General features: G+C 39.0%; 1 protein-coding gene across 1 annotated transcript in view; it reads left to right on the top strand.

Moving 5' to 3' along the window:
- LOC106937317 (metabotropic glutamate receptor 8-like) overlaps positions 1-11,167 on the top strand; it is a 58,766-nt gene extending 47,599 nt beyond the window's left edge. Inside the window, exons 5-8 of the mRNA XM_015018749.1 lie at positions 3,539-3,678; positions 6,621-6,767; positions 9,487-9,908; positions 10,750-11,167. Coding sequence (XP_014874235.1) covers positions 3,539-3,678; positions 6,621-6,767; positions 9,487-9,908; positions 10,750-11,152 — 1,112 coding nt within the window. The 3' untranslated portion in view covers positions 11,153-11,167. The remainder of the gene's footprint in view (positions 1-3,538; positions 3,679-6,620; positions 6,768-9,486; positions 9,909-10,749) is intronic.
- The last annotated feature ends 1,155 nt before the right edge of the window (positions 11,168-12,322 follow it).

Raw genomic sequence — 12,322 nt, forward strand, 5'->3', positions numbered from 1 at the left:
AAAACTTAATTTTAGTGTCACGTAGCGCGGGGTGCTGGTCTTGACTTTGTCTTGGGTTCGGTGGTCTTGACTACAACTCTGCTGCGTGGCTTCTCGGTTGCATGTCCTCCCCCACCCACCTTCTTTCCATTCCCTTTCTGTTGGATTTCTTATAGTTTTTTTTGTCACTATAGTGCCAAAAAAACAACAACAAAAAAAGTGAAGTTCATGCTATGTTAGGACAGGAGACAAGATGTTTCCATCCCTTAAATTATGATGCATAGAATCACATATCTAAGTCTAAACTATTTTACAGAGAGTAAACATAATAAAAACGTGCTTTATCCTTGGCATTAATTAAAATGGCACATTTCTAATGTATTAAAATTAAATATGATTCGTACACTTAATGATATTAGCGACTAGGTAATGCATTCAGTAAGTACTTTTAATACTTACGTATTTTTGAAAGCCAGTACTTTTTTACTCTTAAGTAGAAATGTCAATGTGGTAGTTTTACTTTTACTTGAGTACATTTTTGTCAGTGTATTTGTACTTTTACTTAAGTACATTTTGTGAGTACTTTCTCCACCACTGGGCCGCAGTCAGTGGTTTTTGTCACTATGGAGAAAAAGTTAGATGCATTTATGTGTGATGGGATCTGGATTCACGGTTCAACCTGTTGAATATTAACTAAACCGCCTAAAAATGCGGCTAAATAGCCGATGTTAACGTGATTGTAATTTGACGGGTAAAAATACAGCATGACCAATTATTTAAAATCCCGTGCAGCAAAATTTCCCAAGTCTTGACCGGTCTGCGGTAATAAAAAGGTTGGGGACCACTGATGTAAAGCACTTTGGAATGCCTTGTTGCTGAAAGGTGCTATACAAATAAATGCTACAGTAGCATTAGCACTGTGGACTAATGACTTGTACAAAATCAAAGGAACAAAAGTCGACATTGATATTTGACTGCCGTATATTTCTATTTTTCTTTATACATTTACTGCAGTTTACAATAGTTCTGTCACTGATATGCTTATGAAAAAATTGGTTTTTGCCTTGGAGTCAGGGTGGCATTCAATGCCAATTTTTAGCATAGTTATCTGGACTGAGTAAGAAATTCATGCACAGAAAGTTAACTATGATCACGCCATCCTCTCCTTTAAAGATACAAGACCAAGAGAACAAAGCTGTTCTGAAATATGGCTGCAGTCCGACCTCCTCTGAGCGCACTAAGCAGAGCCCACCTCTATTGTCTTTATTTACAACCTTCTTGAAGAAGAGCCCAAAAATGAAAATAATCAGTGAGTGACGGTTATGTGGATAAAATTGGCTTGCAAATAACAAAGGAAAATGGACTGACGGTTTCAAGATGAAAGGGAAGAGAAGCTCACATAACCACTCATTACCATCCTGGTATGCAGAACACAATATCTGAACACAGGGCATGTGGAACTTTGAAGCCGTTGGACTACAGAAGACCACACCAGACATTATTCCAATAGACTATTTCTATCGGGAACCTGCACCGTGTCACAAAGCTTAAATTATCTCTGTCTGGTTTCTTAACATGACAATATGTACGCTGTACTCCAGCCTTTGAGGTAACCAGTTCTTGATGCACTCCAATGCCTCTTGGGATGTGGTGATACGGTGCAGTTGAAAAATCTGTAGCAACTACATGATTTTGTTATCAACCAAAATCTCTCAGGGATTTGTCTTTTCTGACACCTTACAGAAAAATATCTCTCAAATGTTTCTGAAGGCAAAACGGGGGACATCCTGGTAGCAGCAGGGTGTGTCTAATAAAGAGAATCCCCCTTCCAGCACTTATATCTACACACGGTTTGAAAAATTAATAATGTAGTTGATGGCTTTTTTTTTTTTTTTCTTTGCCTAAGTTTTCAGAAGCACCACACTTTTTCCTACACGTTGTTGCAATTCATCTTTAGCGTCACGTATTCTTCATGCTAGGGAAGAGCCTGAGGAATAACAACATTGATCCTTAATCAGAAGTTAAGAAATATGTTTAAGGCAGGAAATTAAAGGAGGACGGATAAGAGACACCGCAGTTAGGCACTACTACTTCCAGCGACAGCACTTATTTATAATGTATGGCATCCTCCAAAGCTCGAGACGTCTGCTTTTGTCTCGCTATCGATTGGGTCTCTCTCCATTCATCTTCCTTACTCCCTCTCAATAAGTTTCATTATCATTCCAGCTCATTCTCTCATCCAACCAGTATTAGCATATCTCTCATAATTTCTTCTGAAATTGAAAGACCACCCCTATGTTTATTTTCTTCACTGGTTTGCCTTTTGTGTTTTTCTTTTCTCACATTTTTCTGCTCATATCTTATCTGTCTATTTAGATCATGTTCCTTTTATGTATGGATTTATTTCACTTCCTCTAGCACTATTTCGGTCTTAGTTTTGTCACTTTCTAGTCTCACACTTTTTGTGCAATTAAACCGAACTCACCTTATAAATGACTTACTGTTGACAAGTAAAATTTCCATAATGGCAGACCTTCTTCTCACATTCGCCCGGGTCTTATTTCTTTTATTCTATTCCACATGCAGCAATATAATTTGATTGTACACTGCATAAAAAGAAAGAAGAGCGCCGAGCAAGACAGAAAGCGGATGATAAAAGGTTTGTGTTAAGCCTTATTGGAGGAGAGAAAACCAAATCTGAAAGGAAATCTAAACTTACCCATGCGTGCACACATCCAATCTACAAAACACCGAGGCACATACAGGTACAACACATCTTCGAGTGAGAACCAGAGGTTATTATGCTTTTGCTGTCATAGCTCATAAATATGCTGCCTGAGGAAATATGACTTTAATAAATCTATATGGACAACTTGTGTGTTAGCTGTGCAGTTGTTTTTCTTTTTCTGTGAAGGTGCTCTAAGTTATTTTGTTCAATAAGACGTTATATTCAATAAATAAGTTATTTAAGCAGAAGAAAAAAAAACACATGTTTAGGTGATTCTTAACCCTTTCATGCAAAGTAGGTCATTTTCAGGAAAATGTGTGTAGGTCTTAATAGCGTGCAGGCAGGTAGACTGGTTTACGTCTATGATCTGACAGTCAACAGTTGTGCACATGATAGACATCTTGTTGCTGCTTCTATATTATTAGTAAAACCTTTCAGTTAAGTACTAGTGTCATTTTTACAATAATATATTGTGTTTCTTCTGTTGGGATTAATCCACATTCATTATTGGATACATGAAAGTGGGCATGCATCACTGGCTATCTTTAAACTGAAAACTTTGCCAATAATGGTGCCTACAGTTTTGTAACCAAATCGTTGTGTCTTGCTAATTAGTTGGCCTGTGTGAGTTATAGTCAGTGTTGGTGTTCAAACTTAATAAAAAAAAAAATAAGAGAATGCATTAAAGTTTCATAACTTATGCGTGCTTCCTGCTTATCTACTTGTCTTCTTGTCATCAAAGATGTTCTGACCTACAACACACTGATATAAGAATTAAAATCTCTGATCGTTTAGTTTCAGAAAATGCAATGTTTTTCCTCCTTATTCCAGGAAGTGCCGGCACACCAGTGATGTTCAATGAGAATGGAGATGCTCCGGGAAGGTACGACATCTTCCAGTACCAGTCTATCAACAATTCCAAGCCAGAGTACAGACTTATCGGCTCATGGACCAACAAACTACATTTGAAGGTAAGGTTGTTTTTTTTTTTTTTTTTTAAGTTTTTTGTACGAACATTAGCAAGCATTCTTGAATTTTTAACCAACCAAGGACACAGGGATAGAATATTCCCATCAGAACCAAATACAGAAAATAAATAAGGTGAAAGTCTGGAAAGTCCTGTAAAAAGGAAACAAGTAAAGTGAAGCTTTATTTACATTACTTAAGGTTATTTTTATTTTATGTACTTTAAGAGCATATGCCATAGTCAAATCATGTTTTCCAAATCTTTTTCAAAAGTATCTGCAAGGAGTCAAAATGATTACTATACACTTTTGACTTAACATTTCTCAAAATAAAAAAATATTACACAAAAAGATACAGTAGGCCATTCGTTGTTTCTAGATTTGATCGCTTTTGTCTTGGCTTGCTAAATGTATTTTTAATGAAACGTTTTTAATTTTCTCCTAAGCTTTGATATGATGCTCCAAAACTTTGTCAACGATATAAAGAAAACTATAATGTCACCTTAATTATGCCTAGTTTTATCATTTGTTTCCAAAGACATACGACCACACATGTAGATAAACTCCAGTGTTCCTACTAACAATGTTTTCATGAGGAGTCATTTTCTCAAGCACTAGGCTAATGTTAGCATGTTTCTCCTGTTTTTACATGCATTGTTGATAATTTAGTTTGTAAGATATGTGGGATTCTAATTTGTCTTATTCAGATTGCAATACCTGGCACACAATACAGAGGAGGTCCTACGACCAACACCGTTTAGGAACCACAGCAGCCAGTACATTCTATTTTTATTTTTAATGTCATTGTGAAAGGTCTGAACCAAACTTAGATTTTGGAATAGATTGAACAAAGTTTTTTTTTTTTTTCTTGCATGTCTGAATTTATTTATTTGGATATTTATGGGGAACATTTTTTTTCCAAGAGTCCCCACAGCTACAGTAAGAGTTGACATTAAAGCTATTAAACCCATCATTCGATCCACCGCAATGGCTGAAGCTCTGACTAGCACTCATTTCTTTACACCCTTCAGTCATTTATTTACACCCTGCAAACCAATGCATAAGCACAAAGTGAGAAGTATATTTTTAAAGAAATCAGTGAAATGAATATTGCTAAAACTTTCAAGTTTGTTGCACCGAATCTTCACACTGCATGCATTCACACCCAAACTGCATCACGTTTGGCATCCGTGGGGGAAAATAAAAACATGCAGTGCGAAATCATCTTCTTAAAAATCCTACAAACTGAGCATGGCACACTTTCCATGTAGATGTGTCTCTGGCTTGTCTTGGTGGAAACGTTTAAAGTCACCCCGGTTGCACAAGAGAGTGCTGGTGTGCATCCATTTTGAAATTTCTCTAGATTAGAGTTCCAGACTCTGGCTGAGTCACTCCAGCATTTTCACACAGTCTTCCTACAGCGCCTCCAATAGCTATGCCAGGGAGTCCATCTGTTTTGGTTTGTCATGTGGACAAAATTGTTATTTTTCTGAAAAAATAATGCTTGTTTTGAGATGAGTGTAAACGCTTCAATGTAGAAGGCTTTTACCCAAACTGGACATATTTTTGGCTGTACTTTACATTGCAGTTATGTGACAGTGATGCATGTGTATCTGAATAAGCGCACATGTAAACAGTTTGAGCATGCTAGAGTGTTGTGTTATTAATCCACCCATGAGTTCATTAGGAAAGCCAGATGACAGATGAGAAGACTAATAGACACAAAATGCTTCCTGGCTGATAGATGGCCGGGCAAACAAAGTAAATGAGACTGCTACGACACTGTGTCTCTGCACATCTGACACCGAGGTTAGATGTGCAGTGTTCTAGCATACATTTAAGTATGCTTAGAAGTTAACATTTTAAGATGGAATAATCTGTCCAATAAAGTCAAATTCCAAGTTGCAGAAACTCTCACCACAAAATCTGGTTTCTGTAATTCTTCAGCTTTAGGTTCATAAGTATGGTCACCTCCATATTGAAATAAGCTGATTATGTGGTTCATGCATATAATACAGATCACCCTTCACATCCACATCAAGCACAACTGGAGGAGAATTGAAGCTGTAGATGGATGTACGGTTATCTCGGAACACACGGCGAAGTTAGAGCATTTTAAACAGCTCTTGGTATTAGTTGTACTAGAAGGTGTATAATTGGTTTCTGTCAGAAAATACAGTTGTTTCATTGTATAGAAATGCAGGCCTCTGAATAATAAGCAGGAGAAATAAATCACATTTTGGTAAACACATTTTTTTCTCTTAAATCGCTGTAAGCTCTGTGACTACTTATACATTGGTGTCGCCAACAAATCAAGGGTACTTTTTAATCCCCAGCAAAACAAAAGACCAAACCACCTAGATTTTTTGTCGAATGTTTACTTTTGTGCTAATCAACGGCCGCCTTATTCAGCACTCATGGCAATCAATGCGCCTTTGGGAGTCAGTGTACTAATGGACTTTTTCCTCAAAATCTTGCATGCATAACAAGAAATTAGAGTACAAGCACATGGAACCATAGACAAACCAGACAGACGGAAAGCTCAGGGATTCATTGTAATGCCAGTGTGACACAAGCACAAACAAATACATTGCACACATGGTTGAGCATACACACACACACACACACAATCACAAGGGGAGATCCAGATGGCTTATTTGTGCCAGTTCTGATTATGGTCTGATTGCTGGCTTCCAGAGAAGCTGGTGTTAGTTTGTGCCTGGAAGCTCTCTCGAAAGCGATCAGAGGGTCTGCTCATACTAATTCCTCTCCCCGATCACCTCCAGACACAGTTGCCACGGGTGCGCACAAGGTTAAAGTACTGTTAACCCAGTGTAAAGTGAGCAATGTCAAATTCTGTTCTTCATTTCTCCTGAGACGATTGGAAAGTGGTTAAATTGTTCATTTGTTTGCAGAACTAATTTATGCTGCACATGTGCCCCTCTCAGATGGACGCGATGCACTGGAAGACGGGTGACCAGTCCCTGCCAGCTTCCGTGTGCAGCTTGCCGTGTCGGACAGGCCAAAGAAAGAAGGTGGTAAAAGGAGTGCCGTGCTGCTGGCACTGCGAAAGCTGTGAAGGATACCACTACCAGGTAGGTCTCCAAAGAAAACCACCAGCTTTCAAGATGCAGTAGTAAAAACCAAAGAATGATGCATTTGATGCTGCATCATTCAACTTGCAGCATGCAAAAAGACCAATAACCTTTTCTCCCCACCGTCTTTCTAACATTAGACTTAAATGGCCACTCAAAAACACGGATTTTCTTGCCCACAGATTTTGTTGCTTTTGGTGTAATGGCATCTTCCTCAGTAAAGCACCTTCTCCATTGTCAAGTCTCACTCTAACCAGTGTTTGTTTCGGTTCAAGCCAAGTTGGGCGTGTTTTCATAGGCAGTGTGGTCCTCAATATGTCGGCGGGAATGTGGGCACTGTCGTCGCGCCATGATTTTGTGTGTGTGTACCATTGGGCGAGCAGTTTCTCCAACATCAGTACATTTGTTCGTTGAGGATTATCCCATCCATCTTCAGCCAACATCTTCACAAAGTCTTTTGCTTTCTGTGGGTTGATATGCAAATTGCTCACTAAAACACATTCACACTTGGGTGGGAGAAACCATTTCTATGTCCTAAGCTGTTCCCATTGTGTGTGTTTGAGTATAAATGTCTGAACAGATGATCTTGGCAACCTCAGGTATCTCCTATTTGAAGCGCAGCCCTAGTTGTATCTCATATGATTTCTTTAGATGTTCTCATGTCACACAGGAACGTGGTTTGTTTATGAAGTGAAATCATATTGATTTCACTTCCCCAAATTGTTTGTGGCCATTGTTCTCTTAGTATTTTCTAAAGAAATAAAAACATTAGTTGAAGAAAATCTCATCATTGTGACATTTTGAAAAGCAAAGCTGATTTTGGTAATCCTGACCTAAAAAGTTTAGCTTTTACTATAAATTAAAGGAAAAATCTTTTTTCCCTGACTATATTATGAGGCAAAAAAAGAGAGTCTTGCCTGTTTTTATGAAGTGAATGTGAATTAGTTTTGACTGTTTGTTTCTGAAATAAAATAAATGTGCTTGCCATATTTCTGATCATTTAAAACCAAAATGAAATTTTCAAATCCGAAATGCTCTGGATGTTCTTTCACAGCCTGTTCATAGCTTTTTTCCAATTGGATGAACAACAGTAGGAACCTACCTTTGTCTGATTTCCAATTTAAAAGTGTAATCTGGAAGTCTTAACCGAGCCTTTTTTTTTTTTTATTTTGGAAGACCCCGTGTTTTTCTCTACCCCAGAAGAAGTTATTATCTCTGCTTTTTACTTTAGTGGCTCATTATAAATGTATATATGCAGAAAGAACCCCACGGATGCTCTTAACGCAAATGTAAATATGTGATATGAGATGAGGCAAAGGGTCTGATCACACATTATGAAGATACATCTTCTGTGATAATTATATCTTAGAGACAATTTAGGATCCTATCATCCTTCTTATTATGTTTCAGAATTACAGGAGCAGGCAAAGTGATTCCCGCTCAGGAAGCAATAAAGGCAGCAAAAATATTAGTCAGAGCAGCAGCTTGCTAATATGAGACTGAACACTCAATCCATATTTTACACATTCATTCATGGGCTGTAAAATCAATGATCTGTTGATGTGAAGAAGTGTTATAATAGAGCAAAAGCTCAAAGATGTGTGAATTGTTCCCTTGACAAGTGCATGGCTACACAGCTACACAATCGGCATGTCTTCTCTATGTGGCAGATACCTAAATTGTTGGGATGATTTAAAACAAAACCAATTCATTTTTGCATTCATGTGGAATGTACAGACTTTAGTGTAGCTGTGTTGGAATAAAATCAGAGCAGTTATGGCAAAAAGCAATTTTCCAAAGTGTGTTTATTCTACAGATTTTGTGTTCGGACCATTTCCACCGATTTGTCTCGATTGAGCTACTGAAAGCATGACAAAAAATGTTTCCTCAATCTTCAAGTGCAGACTTTGAACATGTGCTTCAGAAAACTCAGAGGCTTTTTTTGTTTTAGCCATTCAGAGGTGGACATGTTGGTGTTTTATTGTCCTGCTGAATAACACAAGCATACCTGATCTTAAGCTTAATTCACCTTCATGTTATTCATGCCTGAGAGAAGAATTTATAGTTTCAATAATTATGGCAAGTCAACCAGGTCCCAACGCAGCTAAGCTTTGAAGACTATTGCTCTGCCACCTCCATGTTGGTATTATATTTTTTCTTAAATGGTGTTAATTTCATAGAGGATATTATCAGCATTGCATGTTTGTTTTGTTAGTCCACAGAATATTTCCCAAAGAGTCTTTGGGATCATCAAGATATTTCTAGCAATTGTGAAACATTCTATGGTAAATGAATCCTTTTTGGTCAGCAAAGAGATTTTCATCCTTAAACAGTTTTTTCGCTGTATATTTCTTATTGTGGAATCACAAATCCTGACTTTAAATGAGTTCAGTGAGAGTCCTTCTGTTGTTTAACTTGTTCTAGGTCCTTTAGTGACCTGGATGAATCATTGGATTGGATTGTGTTGTATGAATTGTTCTACAGAGCAGTGGTAATTGGACAGGGCCATACAAAAGAAGTAGACATAACACTAATTATTGCTTAAAAGAATAACAAAGGTTAAAGTCAAAATCAAATCTTAAAGTAACTTTAAGATGCTTCCACCCAGCTATTTGGTTTATAGATGTCAGGGCAAACAGAACCATCCCTTAGAAATAGAATTAGGACAGAAATAACAGAGCAAAATGGTTTTAACACATCGTTTCTACTCATTCCTCAGGCCTCGGAGTTCACATGCGAGCTGTGTCCCTACGAGATGCGACCAGATACAAACCGAACAGGGTGCGTTCCGATTCCTATCATCAAGCTCGAGTGGCACTCCCCCTGGGCCGTCGTCCCCGTCTTCATCTCCATGTTGGGCATTATCGCCACCTCCTTCGTCATCGTCACTTTTGTGCGGTACAACGACACGCCCATCGTCCGCGCATCCGGCCGGGAGATGAGTTACGTGCTCCTGACTGGAATCTTCCTGTGCTACGCCATCACCTTCCTAATGATTGCGACGCCGGACGTGGGCGTGTGCTCACTGCGGAGGATTTTTCTCGGCCTGGGCATGTGCTTCAGCTACGCCGCACTGCTCACGAAGACCAACAGGATACACCGCATCTTTGAACAAGGGAAAAAGTCTGTTACAGCACCCAGGTAAAAACAAGTACATTGATATTTTCTATCCATTACTTTGGATGTTTGCATGTTCCACATGTAGATCTTGTAACTTTGAATGAAGATTTGGGGTTTTTTTATGCAGAAAGTAGCATGCAGTCGCATATGCACTTAACCTTTACTCTCTATTATCAGGGTACTTGTAATCTTTACTCATTTTATTTTTTAGATAATATTTGAATGAGTAATGAGCTCAGCCTCATCATTTTGTAGGTGGTCTGAAGGATGCTTCATCTAAGTGAGTAAAATGTTAAAGCAGGATTTAGTTTGCTCTAATTCTCATATTTGCTACGCAGATGATGGGTTTCTTAATTTCTACCACCCATCTTAGGGGTCTTAAAAATCTTTATGATGCATTGTGAGGCAGTCATGGAAGACATTCCTTTTTATTTGCATGCGGGACCAGGACAATATCAAACGAGAGGGCGTTCCACTAGGGGAGGAATTACATTCCTCTGTTTCTGGGCATGTTGACTCAAAAAAGGGTCCGATCGATCCTTGAACTTCTGAATCAGAAGGATCAATTCTTGGCTGTAGACCAGTGGACCAGATCTTTCTTTGCAGAGTTGCTAAGGGAGTGATACTTAAGTATTTCAGTGTCTGCTCCTGTACACCAAAGGAAGGGATAGGGGTGGTTTGGGAATCTGATCAAGGTCCTCCTTGGCACACTTTGTTGAAAGTTTTCTGTACACATTCCTCCCGGAGAAAGGCCTGGCTGGGACAGACTCAAAATTTACTGGATGGATTATGTAGTTCTTCAAGCGTGGCACAAGAAAGGACGACTTGATAGACTTAGACCAGCCTGTTTCTTTCTCTGCAGGTTCATCTCCCCTGCCTCGCAGCTTGTCATCACCTTCTCTCTGATCTCGGTTCAGCTTCTTGGGGTGTTCCTCTGGTTCGCTGTGGACCCTCCCCACATTGTAGTGGACTACGGAGAGCAACGGACCCAGGACCCCATGTCGGCCCGCGGAGTCCTCAAATGCGATATCTCCGACCTGTCTCTCATCTGTTCCTTGGGTTACTCCATTCTGCTCATGGTGACATGCACAGTTTATGCCATAAAGACACGAGGCGTGCCCGAAACCTTCAACGAGGCCAAGCCCATTGGATTTACCATGTATACCACGTGTATCATCTGGCTGGCATTCATCCCCATATTCTTTGGCACATCACAGTCTGCTGAAAGGGTGAGTATGCTCTACTATTACATTATGTGGATATGAGATGCCAGACTAGGGGCCGTAGAGGTGGTAGTACTGCTGCCTTGCAGCAAGAAAGTCCTAGTTTTGAGTCCCAGTCTGGAGTCTTTCTGCACTGAGTTTTCTGGAGGTGCTTTGACTTCTTCTCTGAGTCCGAAAACATGATGGCTAGGTTAACTGGTCTCTCTAAATTGACCATAGAATTTAGAGAGAATTTCTGACCACTCGGTTGGTTGTCTTGAGCCTCTGTTACCTTGAGATGGACTGACAGCCTCTCAAGGTTGTGCTCCATCTTTCTCTTAACGACTGCAGGAAATAGTGACCAGCCCCCCAATGACTGTGTGTGGATAGGATGGATCAACTCTAAAGATTTCTCTGTAGATCATAGTATTGTTACAAATGGATCACTGTTATTACTTTGCCATATCAGAAGATTTATATCACCATTTTATCTTTTAACTGTAATTCTTTAGCTGCTTGGAATCCCTTTTTAGGGATACATTAGCATGTAGCAGGTGTCGTAGCACATGTCTTAGATCCCAGTTTTCAAACTTTTGAGATGAAAAGCCCCTGCTCTTGATTTTTAATGGGCAGATGCATCAATTAGCTTCGGCAATATCACTGGCTTAGAACCAACATCTCCTTACAGCCACTTGTTTGTATAAGAGGATTTTCTGACTCCTGATTAACTGGAGCTAAGCCCATACTTCAGTTTTCCATAGGGCTGTAGCACAGACTTAATTAGTAATGTATTTTTTTCTTTTTTTCTTTTTTTGCAAATATAATGGCTGTGAAATGTAAATTGGCAAGGTCAATGACTGAGTAAGTTTGCATCTTCTGACTGACTTGTACAGTCAAAAGCACTTTGGTTGCCTTTAGTTTTTAAATACGTTTTTACAGATGTACAAATGAATGAATAAACGTACATGTAAGGTTTAAAAATTTTACCTAGTCTCCCTCGGAGTGTTTTGATTTATGCACAGACTCTGAAAGTGTGGATTCCAAGGTTTCCAACAGTATAAATAATATCAAACACAGTAGTTTAAATAATAGAGTGTTGGCACTATGCAAAGAAGATCAGAGAGAAAACAGCCCTCAAAGTTTTAAAAGTATTGTCCCCAAAGCTGATGAACTACTTGGGAAGGTGTGCAGAACAAAACGTAGCTTTTGTCTGGCATATCTGGTTAGAAATAT

The sequence above is a fragment of the Poecilia latipinna genome, unplaced genomic scaffold, assembly GCF_001443285.1.
Source record: "Poecilia latipinna isolate Pla-1442-1.1 unplaced genomic scaffold, P_latipinna-1.0 Scaffold2317, whole genome shotgun sequence".
NCBI classification, from domain to species: Eukaryota; Metazoa; Chordata; class Actinopteri; order Cyprinodontiformes; family Poeciliidae; genus Poecilia; species Poecilia latipinna.